The following is a 15911-nucleotide window of genomic DNA, read 5'->3' on the forward strand; positions in this document are numbered from 1 at the left end:
CGTCTTCAGACCAGAAGTGTAGAGTACCTTACAGATAAAAACCTGATGACATCCATCCATGGTACAAAACAGTAAATCGTAGTATTTACATAGAAAATCTGGTTTCATTTTCCAAATTCAAGTGAATTAGTCAAGAAGGGATGCACGAAAATATCAAGGTGTGTTTTTAACAAGGTGCAGTTGCAGCCGCTCCACCATATCAACGACCCATGTACTGTTAAATTCAGTAAAGGTGGATTTAAGAATGGCAAATAAACGGTTCCCTTTAAGTGCTTATCTTGACCATTTGTTGGTAGTCGATATAGGCGTAGGTCGACATTCCTACATTCTTGAACTGAATTTTTGGATGTATAGTCAGTCAGAAGAATTTAGTGCAATAATCCATATCACTGTATAAAAAGCGTTTTTATAAAGCACACATTTACCTTACGAGGTTTCTTGGTGCTATGCAACAAATGTTTATTATTACCCATCTCAATGGTACTAATTTTATTGACATGAAGATTAAGAAAGGCTTCTGACATTCGAATCGATAACCAAGGGGCCAAACATTGTAGGTGCGTTAGCCCATTGAGCTGTCACACCCGTCAGATTTTGTTTTATGTGATGTGGTTCTTCTGTAGTGCAACACCTGCCATTTGCACAGCCTCTGGGCTTCCTAAAAGTTCCACAACACAGTAAGGTGTGCTTCATCGTCGTGTCCTCCCCATGTCCCGATGATGAGGCATGCCCAGATAGGGGGAGAGGTTTCTGCTCAAAAAGTCATGTGAGCACACGTATTACTATTTAATGTTCCACCTTACCCTGTCGTGTTGTGATGAACTGGGAGGACGTATTAGCGGTATTTTCCTCTCACTTTCCCGACTTGTGGAAAATAATAACATTGTAAATGTATGTATGTTTTATTATTATTATGTACTTTACAAATAGATGTATTTACATCAGATCTATATGCTGGAGGAGTGAGAGCTCTTAGGTGCTTCCCTGAATCCACAATATATGAATCCACCAATCTTTATTTTGCTTAAGACCAAAAACATAATGATGAGCCCTCGAGGCGTGTTAGTATGCGTCAGTGCTTACTGTGAACAAGAACTAGCAACAACACGTTTCAGTCAGATTGGGTCTTTCTCATGCCTGGAAGTGGCTCATCATTTCATTTGTAATCTTAAACAAAAAGCGACTGGAATACATTTATATACATATATATGTATATTTTATTATATCACTGTGAATGAATAATTATCAGTAATAACGTACTTTATTATTTCTGTGTAGTAATGTTTAGCTGTAGTTCATTATATATTATAGATATTAGATATTTATGTGTGTGTATGTATATATATATATATATATATATATATATATATATATATATATATATATATATATATATATATATAATCTCCAACACTTAGAGTATTGGTTCTGTAGTCAACATTACATTTCAGCAGGATGGTCTCAGACTGATTGTCAGTGACAGTGATTCCCTTCCATTCAGACTCAGTTAGTGGCCTTAGCACAACACAAGAATGTGGGCACCTAACAAACTTTCTTCACTGTTCTTCTTTCCTCTTCAGAGATAAGACCAGCAGACAGCTCGAAAACAGAAGCAGCGTCAGGAGGATGGGCCGGAGGAGGGGGCGGAGGAGGGGGCGGAGGCAAAGGAAGTAACAGTGGCGGTGGCTGTGGTGCTGGGTGCGGCGGTGGCACCTGCTGCCCCTGGTGGATGTGGCTCCTGGGTTTGCTGTTGGGGTTAATGCTGCTGGGATTGCTGCTGGGACTCCTTTCCTTAGGTGAGTGACATACAACTACCATACAGATATTATGATTTGTGTCACAAGTCACAGTCCCACCTAGGTATATTTTTGTTAATCCGCTGGCCTAATGCTGTGTGGTGTTATGTTTCACATGGTAGGGACCATATAGGCAGGACGGGCTCTTTACCAGATTTTCTGGGTCCAGTGACAGAATCAGTGACACGAGGGTTCAGTAAACCCTTGGGACAACCCTTGTGACAAGTAACCACGTTGCGCTAACAGCCCTGAAAGCTGGATGCCTGACTGTAACTATTTACTGAATAGGCTGCGTCTGAAAGATAAGGTAAACTTTGCAATTCACAAAAATAAAATGCCAAAGCACAAAATGTGTTAAATGTGCACAAATTGCCTTGCACACACCTTTCTGCCCCACTGTAAAATGTGTTCTTGTGTGTGTGTGCCAAGGAGTGAGAATGATGCACATTTGTCCGGTCTGGACACCTTATTTCTAAGAATAATGGGTTATATTGACTGAAGTGTGTGCTAGAGGGCTAAGCGGATGCTCAAAGAATATCTGAAGAAAATTGATTCGTTTTGCTTTATTTATTAATCTATGCGCTGCAGTAAACTTGCAATATCGGAAGATATTTCACAGATGCTGATCTCCGAAGTTAGGGAGGCTTGTTAAAGTTTAGAAAAACTCCTGAAATTTTATGACCATGTATTGCAGAGATGGTGAGAGTAAATCAGGAGAAGGGAAACCCAGCATTTATTGGCATGTCAGAAACACTTGAACTAACATATAATTCTTTTGTATATTCATATGTAAATAAATATACATATGTAAATGAAACATAATTATTAAATTCAAAAAAGTTAAATTGTTGAGTAGATTTCAACTGTCCACAAAGTTCCTTCAAGTGCAGCAAAAGGCTGCACTACCACTCAGTCCACAGGAAATAGATGTCTATTGAACTGAGGGACTAAGAACCTCTCTGAATTCTAAATCTTATTTTGACAAAAATATATATTAGGACAATGTGCTCGTGCATGCCCCACATAAGAACGTTCTCATTGTGTCTCTTACAGCGGAGGATGTGAAGGACCTGAAGTCGCGCGTGGCTACATTGGAAGGCGCGTCACGAAGTAGCGCCAGCAGACAAACAGCGCTTGGCAGTGTGTCTTCGAGTCGAGGCTCAGAAACAATCCTGTCCTCTGATACAATATCGAACACGCTGCAAAACTCAGCCTTGGGTGGAGAGTTTGACGAGCAGATGCAGGACAGGATGTGGCAGTACATGAAGAGCAAAATGATGTCCGACAGAGAGCGAGGTAAGGACAGTGCTTAATTTGTGCTTGTTGTTTCTGGTGCGGGGCACCACCACTTATTTTTGAGGGCCGGCGCTTATTTTTCTGCTTCAAGCATTTACTGTGAGCAAAAGACACACATGGGAAAGAAGGAGGAAGAGAAATCGAAAAAGCGACACACGGGGAGAAAGCAGAAAGCTGCAAGGGTGAGCTGAAGGGGCAGGAAATGGCTTTTAATAGATTAAAGAGGCCCGAGGTGGCTTCAGGATTAGGCTCCCTCAGTATTCCCTGTTTACACATTTAATTGCAGCAGCCGCGTCTTTAAGAGGAGGGCTTTGGGCACTGGCACGTTTTTATTTACAAATTAAGCACTGGGTAAGGACCAGGTCCACTATAGCCCGATGTGTGCCTGTGACAGGATAGCTCAGATGTGTGCACCTTCAGGTTCATGATATGATGGCTTGAAATCACACTCTAAGGGTTAGCCTTTGATAAGTGACATATTTAAGATGGGCAGAAGTGGGAACGTAGAGCATGTTAACTCCTAGAACTCCTAGCCAAAGAATAGTGACACACACAACAACTAAGCTTGAAGCAGGTGTTTTCATTACAATGTATGTAAACTATTAATGTTAGAATGAGAATTTTTCAGTTCATCTGTATTTTGTGAGTCAAGAGTCTAGTTTGCATGTTAGGTTCTCATCACTTGAACATGAATAGTTACCATCATAAAATGTCAATCAAATCATATGAGATTCAGATTATTAAGGATTGGATAGCCTATATCTGGTACATTGTTTTCTTGCTGCTGTTGCATATCTCCAAGTAATAAGAGGATCAGCAGGATTTGACCTTGAGACGCACTCGTACTGTACTACCTCCCATCTTGGAGGGCTGAGAAACTTACTTAAAGTGGGCATTGATGTCTCCTTTTACTTTACCTTCCAGCCACTTTCATGGGTGAGAGAGGTTTACCTGGGCCAAAAGGTAAGCAAATTCCATTTTTATACTACTAATGTATATTTCATGGTGTGTTCCTATGAGCGCCTAAATAACAACATCATACTCATATGGATGGAAAGATTGCTAAGCACACAAAATAGTTCATGGGCACTTATTGAAGAGTACAAGGACAGACAACACAATGCTAATGAATGAATGAATAAAAAAAATAATTTAGTGCAACAACTACCCAAAATAGGGCATCTTCGTGCTTACTGCACGGGAGCCGGGAAGGCCAATTACAGGAATAGCAAGGTCTTAATCTTTTTCCTGAATAAAAAATAATTGGGCTGGGATCTAATATGCAATGCAAGCTCATTTCAAAGCTTAGGGATGCAGTAAAAAAGGATCACCCACCCAAATTGGCCTTTTTCATTAGTGGGATCGCAATCAGCTGTCCTGTAGCATGCTGGGAGTATGAAATGGGCGATAAGGCGGAGGGGAGATCTAATGTCTGAGGGTCCTTTACCTGAAAGATCTTTGTGAAAAATAGAAAAAGCCTTAAACATTGTATGTTGAAGCCAGTAAAGTGACTTGAGATGACCTCAGTAGTGTAACAGTGAAGAATAACCCAGCAGAACTCTGGCCGGACTATTTTATGTCAGCTCTAGCCTGCTCAGCAGTGTTGCAGAAAAGCCAACATACAATAAATTTCAATAGTCCAAGCATGACCACATCAAATGCAAACATGAAGCAAATACAACATAAAGCGAGGAGCAATATCTCACTAGCTTTTTTCTGTTCTTGGTTTAGGTGATATGGGTATGGAAGGAGCTAAAGGTGAGTTTACCTTTCAAGTTCTCTCCACGTTCTGATTGTGTCTTTGTGGCTAGGCATGGTACATTGCATGCTATTGTCTCATTTTTTGGAGCTTAACCAGCTGTGTGTAGCAGAGCCTCTAATGTTTGGCTAAGACATTGGGAAAAGTCATTACATCAAATGCCTACTTTGCACTGTCTAAAAACTTACATATAACCAATCACTCTTGGCTCCAGATGCAGATTTTACACTGGCGAGGACTCATGGCTAACCGTGTGTGTGTGTGTGGCAGGCAAGGGTAGCATCACAACAGGGTAACAGGATCAGGGCACTTAGCCCCAGTTAGAAAACATGTTTATGTAGGATCACCTTTGGCCCTTTTGCTTTCGGGTATAGAAGGAAATATCCCCAGATGCTTCTGATCTCACTTGGGTAGGGGAAGGGGCCTCCAAATAAATAGTTTGTTATTGAGTGCTATCTTTAGTCATTATGATCCCACTGCTGCCTCAGATCTAGACCCTTTTTACCTGATCCCCTCAACTCTGCTGATTCGCAACACCAGGTATGCAATCTTAGACTTAGGCCTCAGGCTTTTCAAACACACATGTGGCATACGTAGGACATGTCCTGCACAAAGAAAATACACACCCACCTCAATCGGAGGGACTTGGAAATATTGCAATGCACTAATGCATTATCTATTTCAATAGGACGAGAGTGGGACTCCAGAGAGAAGCTTCGGATTTTTTATAAGAGCAATAAACTGGAATTAAACACAGAAAAAACAACAGTTATGGGTGTTGGCCATATCTTTACAAAGCAAGGCCCGCGGTCACCCGTGGCACAGGTAGTTGATAGGGGACGCTATAATCATCTTTCTGCCCTGAAAGCACGCTATTCGTCTCTTGAATGTTGTTATTAAATTAGCTAAAAAGATACCGGGTCCCTCTCTTTAAGACATTTTAAATGTTCAGTCCAAGTTGGCTACCAACTATATCATAAGGCAGTGAAGCTTTTTTCAGAAGGCTATGACAGTGGCTTGACTGATCACAGTGCAGCGTGTGTAGGAGTTTGGATTACCCAACACCACAAAGCAAGCACAAGCAAGGTTGGAGTTTCAACTCACCCAGGAGTCTTACACCCTGGCGGCCATTGGTCTGAAGCTTCTGCAATGCGTGAGGGCAACAGCAAAAGGAACATTAAAGTCGTCGTTGGTGGTAGAACTGAACTCCACATCACATTCTTCCAGTCACTCTCGATTGGCCTTCCTGAGGTGAGCTACTTACACACTAGCAGTAAAAGTAGCATGGAACCGTTGCCAAGTGGATTTTAACGCAGCGGCGAGGTCTCAGAAGAAAACTATTTCTCTTAATCATATTTGTTTTAATTTTGCACAATGAAGACATGCCACACAAGTGTTAAGGTCTTAGCCGCGTTGCCAGATAAAAAAGTAACAAAGATATGTAGCCTTCCCGCTACTCAGCTCTAAAAGTAAGATTAATTTAGGAACCATTTTTTGAAGTCACGCTGGGAGAGTTCTAACATGGGATAAAAATTAATACAACAATAACAGAGTACGGGAAATGTAAAACTGATAAAGATACTTGTTCACATGTACTATGCTGTTGTCCTACTGTATTCCAGACAGAGGGCATTAGTGAGGCCACTGTTTATTAAATATGGAGTTAATTCGTGTTGCACCACCATTGCGCTTTGTCTCTGTAGAGGGGATCCATTTCTTTGATGAATTCTTGAGATGTATGGAGAAAGTTCTCAAGTATTTTAGTTAAGAAAAGTTAGGTTATTTGTAGAGTGTGAGGTTCACCAAAAAGATTCTTGATGCTAACCTCAACTGAGTGTGAAAAGAATGTAGATTAGTACTAGAATAAGGACGTTTATAGAGGTTTTCTGAAAAGATGCAAGGAGGGTTAACTGCAGAGAGAGCGAGAGAGAGAGCCATGCCAGATTTTTTCCACAGCAATAGAAAAACTCAATCACCAAAATTCAAAGTATGAGGTTTGGAGGCTTGTTATAGGCATTTATGCTCCAAGCCTTGGTGTCTGGTGGACTTGTAGCACTTCTAACTGTGTTAGCAATGAACTTCAAAGTGTGAGAATAGATTGCCCTATGAACTACAGTCAGAGCTTTAATATGTTTTTGTGGACAGGGACTCAATTAAGCTTTTTGAGAGCTGGCATAAAGGCGACAATTTTTTGAGCTCAGTAAAACAAGCTACTGCAGTCTCAATTAGTTGTAGCTCGAGAGATGAGATATTTAGAGGCAGCAAGAATAGCATTTCTGCAGTCACCTCTAGACTGGATCAGGACGTTAACGCCTGGTATTCTCAGACATTTCTCAAAAGTATGGGGAGATCGTCCAAAGCAACTTTCAATGAAAAACAAACAAAATTAAGTGACAAAGGTGGCATGAGTTGCCAATCCTGGGTTGGAGTTGTGAATGCCCACTTTATGAACAGTGTATAAGGGGGATGGAGGAGGGCTTGTGTCAGATGGCCAATGAAGATCCTCAATCTGGATCTTTGGGGTGCTCAGCATGAGTTCTGTTTTTAACTTAAGGTAGTTAGTTGACATCTACTGTTCCATTGCAGATAGAATATGCTCTAAAGTGAAGGTAGAATTATTGAGGAAACCGGGAAGAAGGGACACTCCGAAGGCTAATTGATTGTCTTTGGCATAAACAAAAAATAGCACACATGGTGAAGTAGAAGATGGTTGAAAGGAAGCATAGATATGTTAAACCTCAGAGGAGTTAGGAACTTTGGGGAACTCTGTATTCAATTTTCCTCGGCTGAGATGAACGTGGAAGAAGAGAGATACCTTGCTAGCACTTCGGCATGAAGTTTGTCATCTAGGTTAAGGAAGTTCCTTTGATTCCACGCTCTGACAGCCAGCTGACCAGGATGCTAGATTGATGTGTCGAAGGCTGCATCAAGGTACAAGAGTCTCAGGACCCCTGAGCCTCTGGCATGCATCAATCTGTGAAGAGACGCCACAAGTTCAACATTATGGCCACAACAAAAACCAGCCTGCTGGGGGTCTTAGATAAATTTAATATGAGAGAGCTTGGGCGAAATTATTAGGAGAAATGCAGTCTGAGTACGTTTTTTCTAGTAATGTTTTAAGTCCTGCTACTTTCACAGGTATGAGAACTGCTACGGTTTTTTAGAGAAGAGACAAAAATAGTTAAAATGTCCATGATTAGAAATGGATCTAGTTTTTTCGTGTGTTGTGCCTAACAAGTGTCCTGAAGGAATCCAGAGGGCTGACTTTGATTAATCCCCTTGAGGAGATGGGACTCAGAAATTGGAAGGAATTTCTCAAAGAGGAGTTTTAGTAACAACATAAAATACTTTGGACTCGTGATTAATATCACTTCTATTTTATGTAAAGTAGCCCGGGTCCGGAGTAAGGCAACTTTATTTTCTTTTTTCTTTTAAAGGACTGACTTTAAAAGATTCCCCCAAAGTTTTTTGGTTTTAATAAATTGAAAAACAAAATTAATTTGAATTTGAATGTGGCTGGAGTAATGTCTGTGTGTCGATGCGCAATGTAAGCTTGGTAAAACCAACTACACGATATTCTCTCTAGTACTGTCCCACCTACATGTTTCTCAACTCTACATCACTTCCTGGTTTCTGTGATCTACACTCTGCAGAATTCGTTATTGCACACGGTTCTTTGTAGAGCAGCTCATATCTGGGTGGCTCCTCCTGCAACACAAACATTCTCTTAAGTGCACAGTGGAACTTGGTAGGAGCTGCACCAAAAATGCAACTACACTTGGCGTCTGAGGATGAGTCAGGCGGAGTGGTATCCCTGGGAAGGATGCGACTCCACCTGTTCACCGCATATGAATTTACTGACCAACCATTCCAACTGGTAAAATCTCATGAAGCTTTGGTCAGCAGAAACCATACCCACCACCTCAACCCAAAAAACATTCTTGCGTATCCGTCCGCTGTTTTTCCCAGTCGTCCTCTATGCACCCCGGCCCGGCAGTAAAGCCAGTGCTCAAATTTATCAATTGCTCAGGGCAGATAGTAGATGGAAGAGGTAAGAACCTCAGAATACGAACTACATTTACAAATTCTGCATGGTAATTCAGTGTCCATGCAGTTGATGCGGAGACACCAGCAATCCCTCTAGCTCATGATCAGGGCCTGGATAGTGTAACTAACCGTCACTGTATGCATGGCTTTCTGGAATATACCTGGAGACACTCGGCCTCAGTAGTACTAAGCAACTATCTTCCTATCTTGAGTAAATACCATGACATGTGAGTGGCTGACAAATGTTACTTATGTTTTTTATACAGGTGACCGAGGACTTCCTGGTGCTCCAGGTACGTAGATATGTGCATCCCACCAACCATTAAATAAGATGATAAAGGCTTGCGTTTTTACCGCACGCAGCCGGGATGAAGTGTTTTATGAAAGACAAGTTATTATTTGTACTGAATCCGAATGCAAATGTCACCAGGCGATGCCACTTTACCAGCCTGAGCACCAGAGAGACTGAGAAAGGCGCATACATTGAAAACGAGTTGTATGTGCTGTCCTCTAACTACTGCGTACCCCGTATCCTTTCACCTTCAGAGTGGGCCTTTGTGCTTTATTTTAAAATCCACATTTGTTTTCTCACAATTGCTCCTGTAATATTTCTGACTTAATTTTGAAAGAGGAAGTTATTTATTACCAGAAAAGAGGTGCAAACTTAGTGCTTCCTTGTGAATCCTCAAAGATGCTGCAGAATTTGCTCCTCTGTGGACATAGAACATCATGTGCTTCAGCCTCCCGGGGAAACTCCTTGGATGCTGCTCTGTGTGCGCCCACTTTTTGAGTTGAGTGTGAGTGAGTTCTGTACACTTAGCTCGCACATAACATGCACTTTCACTCTCTCCTGTGAACCTGACACATTTTACTGATGTATCTGTGTGGCTCTATCTTATCACACACATAACTCTTACGGCTGCCTGATATTCCAGCCAGGGTACCTCTGATATGACAGACTTTTAGGCCGTTAATCCAAGGGCGGCGGTAACAAAGGAAGGAAACACCACCAGAGGACATAGCCATACTGCAGAGTGGAGTTTTTTCGCAGTGTGGAATAATCTCTTCGTTCTGAATTTCACAGACCAGAATGAAGGATAAAGTGATTATTCTGCATTTTGTTCTCCTTTTCGAAGCAGCAAATGTTTATCAGAATCCTGTAGAAATTGAGCAGTACTTGTTTGGGTGGAAAATCGGGTTTGTACACTAGTTCCATCACAAAAACCTGCCCCTTGTAGCAATTCATTAAACAGCCAAGTATCTACACACATTTTTTGTTTTGTCATTTCAGGGCCTCCAGGTCTAATAGGCCACACCGGACCGGAAGGACCAAAGGGACAGAAAGGCAGCGCTGGTAAGGACGAGACTTACCCAGCAGTGTTTGCAAGCTATTTTAACTTCACTTGTTTTTTGATTGTTGTTGGCATTAGCCAAGGTCGGCCATATGTTTGAGGACTGTAAAAAGAGATAATCTTTTTGTTATCACTTCTGTGTGAACAATGCCACAGTACTAGTAGGTGTGATCCACTGAAAGGGTATTAAGGGCCCCGAGCATGCCTCTGTAGAGTACTCTGTCCAAGCAGTACACGAGAGTGGGAATTATATTCATCAGTTGCATTACATGGGCATAGGTGTGCTAGTCCAGCAAGTAAACACATGTAATTACACAAGTAGAAGAAATCAATAGATCGTTCACTGATAGGTGCTCAGTTTGATGGATGTGCAGCTGGCTTCATCCAGCCTCTTTAGACGTTCATCTACATATTTTGACATTTGATAGCACTTGAATATATCCTCAGCAAGTCAATAATTTTTAACCTGTAGATATAGAAGTATGCGTGTGCTGAGGCTCAAATGCAATATGAGACAAGCGCACTCAGAAGCTACACAAAGGAAACAAGAGAAACGTCAAATATACCCTGTACATTCATAACATGTTCTGCGCACAAAACAAAGTCTAGCTCTCAAGAACATTTGTGCAGGCTCCAGCTGTCCTTTCATAGGGATTCCATTGTTTTGCATGGTGAAAGGGTGGTTCATAGGCGCTTCAGACGGCGAAACCATTCGCCCAGCCACATCTAGAATATGTTAAAATGTTATGGATGTGTTGCAAATGGTCTGTGTGACTAAAGCTGCTCGATTAGTGAGTGGGAAGACCATTATTGGCCTGTCCAAGTTCATAACTGTGCTTGCGCTGCCAGGCCATGGCTATCAACTGGATTGTTCAAGGGTATGAAAAACCCTCAGCATTGAACGTCTGTTCCATCCGCCTGCACTCTATCTAATCTATAACTGGTTGTGGTTTTATAGTCAGAATATCTCCAATCTGACATTTTTCAGCGGAGCAGCTGTAAACTGACCTAAACACACAGAGTTTTCACCACCCTCTTCATTTGGTGGTGGTCCAAATGCCATTAACAACCATTATTTCCAGTAAGAGAGTTTTCCAAATTTTGAATTACCCTTCTGTGGAATTGTCTTCCCTTTTTGGAGGTTTAGAATTTTTACATTACATTAGTTGTGTCATCATGGACCCAATAAACACTTTACTAATACAGGAACTGAAGATTCCTAGAATCTAATCCGGAGTCTCGGGCGGTAGGAGAGGTGAGAAGTATAGGAGCTCATGGAGAATCACCAGTGAATAAAAACTGAAGCTATACCCATATTCAGGACATCACATTGTGTTATCAAGTCGACCCTCACACACCCCAATGATGTCATGCTTCATCATCAGGTCTAATCCTGGTCCCTAAAAGCCAGGATAGGTTCGACCATATTCCAGGGAGCCCTTAGGATATTTTTTCCTGCCCGGGTCTTAGTTTAAAAATACTCCGGAACACCAAGGCACCCATTTTGTTCATGGTGTTCCCAAAATGATAAAAAAAATAGGAATAGGAGATGTCTCTGAAGGTAATGGTCCTACACCCTATTTGTAAGCATCACAAAACTAGTTAGAATAGAAAAGTCTCATTCATAATTCGTAATTAACCAGACAAATCCATCCTCCAATGGCCATGCACCACCACCCACAGAATCGAGAAAGAGTGATCAATCTGTCATTCCTTTCCGTGTCTGGGCAAGGTTTCCCCTGTTCTTCATGGATACCCTGAAAACTGAACTGCTGCCAAAGATAACAGTTTATAGCACCAGTTGAGAGCTGCCTTTTTGTCTTATTCTTATGAAGTGAAGACACTTTGATAAATAGGGATTTTACATGATTTACAACACCTGAGCTCCAGAAGGGTGGCAATGTCATAAGTGTGTTTTTATTACTAGTACGGTATCTGTGTGAGTAAATACTCAGGACCGAATGGGTATTATAAATTTTTTAATATTTACAACAGGGTGTCCATATCCAGGTTGACGTTTATTAGATATCCTCAATATTAAAGTTGTTATTTATGTGCCATCTGGTTCTTACATTTTTGTTGCATAAAACATTCTGAGCATGGGAGATTAGGCTTCTGATTAAAAATTATTCTGAACGTGTAAGACCAGGGTTCACTTTTCTCGAAACACATTTCTATTAATCTTTTTTGTGTTTGAAACGACACAAAAACAAGTAATTTATGCTCTCATGAAGACTGGCCTCTCATTTCCCATGCAGCCGGTATCAGACGTTAGTGGCCCCTGTATTTTCACCCAGAGATTTCAGCTACTAAAATCAGTGTGAAACTTTAGGGAGAAATGCCAAAATATTGTGCCAATGGTATTTATTGATTTCCCCACTAATTTCATGATATTTCATGGGACCCTCAGCGTCCCACGGGTAATCCCCGTGATTCGCGCTATTTGTAACTCTGCGACAGGGTCAGTTACTGGGACCATTAATGTCAAACTCAGAAGGAGGGCCCTGGTTGCTTTGTTGAGAAAAGTACCTACAAACTTTTAGTTGCTTCCAATTTGACAAGATATTTCAGGTTCAGGTTTGAAATTTGTATTAGCTCAATGGCTTGTTAAGGTTGCTGAGAAAGGGGCTGCCATAGGAAAATATTTAAAATTTTTATGTCAAACAGAAAATAAGCGAATATAGAGGCTGCCATGCTTCCGGTCCACCTATTAAATCCTCATCAATCAGTACTGCAGATGGACACGTATACAATTAGGAACCATTGAGTCCAGAGTCGGATTGGCAGGGTGAGCAATCGGCCACTGCCCAAGGGGCCTAGGGCAAAGGCCAGCTGGTGGGCCGCCTTTTTTAGGGTCGAGCCTGCGTTGCATGCACTCGCGCATGCGTTTCGCAGCGAGACTCTTTTGTATTTATAAAAGAGCTCGGAGCCCTGTCAACTTCACATCAGTGTTTTTTATTGGTTTGTGGGCTTCCCTAATAAAATCTGCTTGCTTTCATTAGTCGAAGGCACGCATATGGCATTCCTTTTCCGGTGGCTAGCCCTCCTCCAGCGCAGCGACCAAGTACAGAAAACATGCGAGGCTCGCTTCTTTTCCATCGGGCTCGTGGAATTTTTTTTCTCTAATTTACAAGCCCGATCTCGCTTGGCAGAAGTCGAGCGCTTTACGTACTTGATTTCACTTTTTCGGGTTATGTACATAAATGCACTTTTGCCCGATAGGTGAAAAGTCGGGTTAGGAGTTTACAACGCAATCAGCTCTAACATGAGCAAACGCGAGACCCGATGCATTGTAAATGCTTGTTTTTCAAGGGGGCTCACTTTTTCAATCGAGAGAAAAAAATAAATAATAAATAAGGCTACCACCCAAACTGAGCAAAAAGAAAACTTTTGCAACTCAAAACAAATGTATTTTCCTATAGCATTACTGTGATAAACATTCATCCTGGGACAAAATGACAACGGGGGTTAGACATGGCAGGAGTGTAACAAAATGGAAAGAGCCAGGGGCACAGTGTGGAGACAAAAAAAAGTAAGAGGTGCAGATTGGAGAAGAATGACAAAAAGAGAGGAACAGAAAAGGAAATAAAGGGAGAAGAAAAGTCATTATCTGCATGTGTGAGATACTTTTTCGGTTTGTGGCTGGGCTTAATTTTGATCCCAATCCGACCCTGCTTGAGTCTGACGCATTTTATTTGGCATTTTCATTATTTTATCTCTTTCACCTCAGTTGGGGCCTGAGATACCAATTAACGTTTGCATTAAGAAATACGTACATTTCTACTGAGTCTATCTAAATGATTTAGTATATTAAGTTCCACTTACATTGTGATGTGTTTTGCTGTAAACAAGTAGCAATTGATGTAATGGAATCTGCGTTGAGGATAAACACAAAAACTTTGTAAAGAATAACATGTAACTGGTGAGAACTAGTGAAACACATCTTAGCCTGAATGTAGTACCTCCTCAGTGCCTACCGAAAGCCAAGTGTGTGCTACTTACACTAAACATATCTTGGTAGTAATGGTTTTGCTTTGTATGCCGTTGTGATATTTTATTTTTATTTAAGATTGGTATTTGTCAATTTGGTGCCCCTTCCTGGGTGTTAGAATTAAGCTAAATTGTGCAGTAGGTATTATTTGAATGCTAGAATGAGTAAGCGCACTCTCGTCTTAATACCCCTTCCTTACATGAATATGCAGTGCAGTGGTTATTCATAGCTTTCTAGGGTAATGACAGTTTGCATTAGGAAAACTATCGAGGTACAATCTTTCATTTCAAGGATATTTTGAAAACAAGAAAACAAGAAGCTCATGATGAAATATGATGAAATACGGGGCTTTGGCATCTCATTGTTTGATTTACAGCATTAAACCACTGATGGATGAATTATGAGGCCTATGCTATTGGTAGAACGCAATGCAAATTCATATCTGTTTGCTTTTAGGTGACCCTGGTGTTGAAGGACAAATGGGACAGAGGGGGCGTGAAGGTCCCACTGGACCTCGTGGAGAACCAGGGCCTCCAGGATTTGGAGAGAAAGGAGACAAAGGTAAGATAACATGCTGCCTGTTCAGCGTTCTGTGACATTAGTAGGGAGGACAAACCAACATATTAGACTGGGGACGTTCATAGTAATTGGCACACAAGGGTCTCCTTCGGTTTCAGAATTTGTGCAAAACTAAAACTTTCTTTACATTCTTATCTTAATTGTATTTGTGTTACATCTGATACTTGCTTCCCTTCCTATAAATGCAGATATATATGTGTATTTATAATGAAGCATGTTTATGCCTCCTTCCGCGAAGTGTACCAGTTTACTATAAGAGAGTATAGTGGTCAAGATGCATAGCGGCCATGCAAATAGTACATGCTAAGCCTGTAATTGCCAATGGTCAAAAGAAAAGGAATCAGAATTAAGAAGAATATAGTTAGCTGCAACTACAAGGTGTCCAACATACATACTTATGTCATGATAGCTATTTCTGCCTCAATCATCATATATCAATCAGTCAATCAGCAAAACATATCTTTCACCTGTTTGTAACCTCTTATAACATGAAGAGCCAAGAAGAGTTTTATCTGTATTGTGTAGAGATTTGTCAACTTGTACAATAAGATTGTATTTCCTGTATAAAAGAGCAATCTTATGAGTGAGAATGTGGATGTTTGTGACACGTGGCCCTGGCCCTTACATACAACTTTACTTCAGGTGCTTCACTGAAGTGCCCCAACTGTATAATTGTTAACAAAATACTAAACTCAAGTACAAAAAAAAGAGTTTTAGTTAAAAAAGTATTAACTTTGTATTCCTATTCCTATTGCAAGGTGTTGGCGGAGATCCTGGCCTGCCAGGATCTGTGGGAAATCCAGGTCCAATTGGTCCTAAAGGTGAGTAGAACTCTTACAGCTCAATCCTCATGGTTAGATTGCTGACCTCATAGTCTGAGATCCTTTGTCATAGTCCTGGTACCAAAACCTGGTAGACTGAAGAATAGGACATTCTTGTCTCAGCGGGGATGCCCTTCATTGCCTCAGTGTAAGCCACTTATTACGTATGTGGAGTAGGATAACATGTAAAGAGCATGTTGTGAACTAAATGACCTGACCGTGATCAAAGTGAACTTGTAGCTAGCACAGTGTCCACATCTTTCGGTAGCT

The 15911-nt window shown here is 41.1% G+C and overlaps 1 protein-coding gene across 3 annotated transcripts in view; it reads left to right on the forward strand.

The window, feature by feature from the left end:
• Positions 1-15911, forward strand: part of COL17A1 (collagen type XVII alpha 1 chain) — a 159379-nt gene that overhangs the window by 66582 nt on the left and 76886 nt on the right. For all 3 annotated transcript variants that reach the window (XM_069239450.1, XM_069239451.1, XM_069239452.1), the window contains exons 17-24: positions 1581-1796; positions 2850-3092; positions 4017-4055; positions 4824-4850; positions 9165-9191; positions 10190-10252; positions 14698-14802; positions 15579-15641. In XM_069239450.1, the coding sequence (XP_069095551.1) occupies positions 1581-1796; positions 2850-3092; positions 4017-4055; positions 4824-4850; positions 9165-9191; positions 10190-10252; positions 14698-14802; positions 15579-15641 (783 nt within the window). The remainder of the gene's footprint in view (positions 1-1580; positions 1797-2849; positions 3093-4016; positions 4056-4823; positions 4851-9164; positions 9192-10189; positions 10253-14697; positions 14803-15578; positions 15642-15911) is intronic.

Source organism: Pleurodeles waltl, chromosome 6, assembly GCF_031143425.1.
Source record: "Pleurodeles waltl isolate 20211129_DDA chromosome 6, aPleWal1.hap1.20221129, whole genome shotgun sequence".
Classification (NCBI taxonomy): Eukaryota; Metazoa; Chordata; class Amphibia; order Caudata; family Salamandridae; genus Pleurodeles; species Pleurodeles waltl.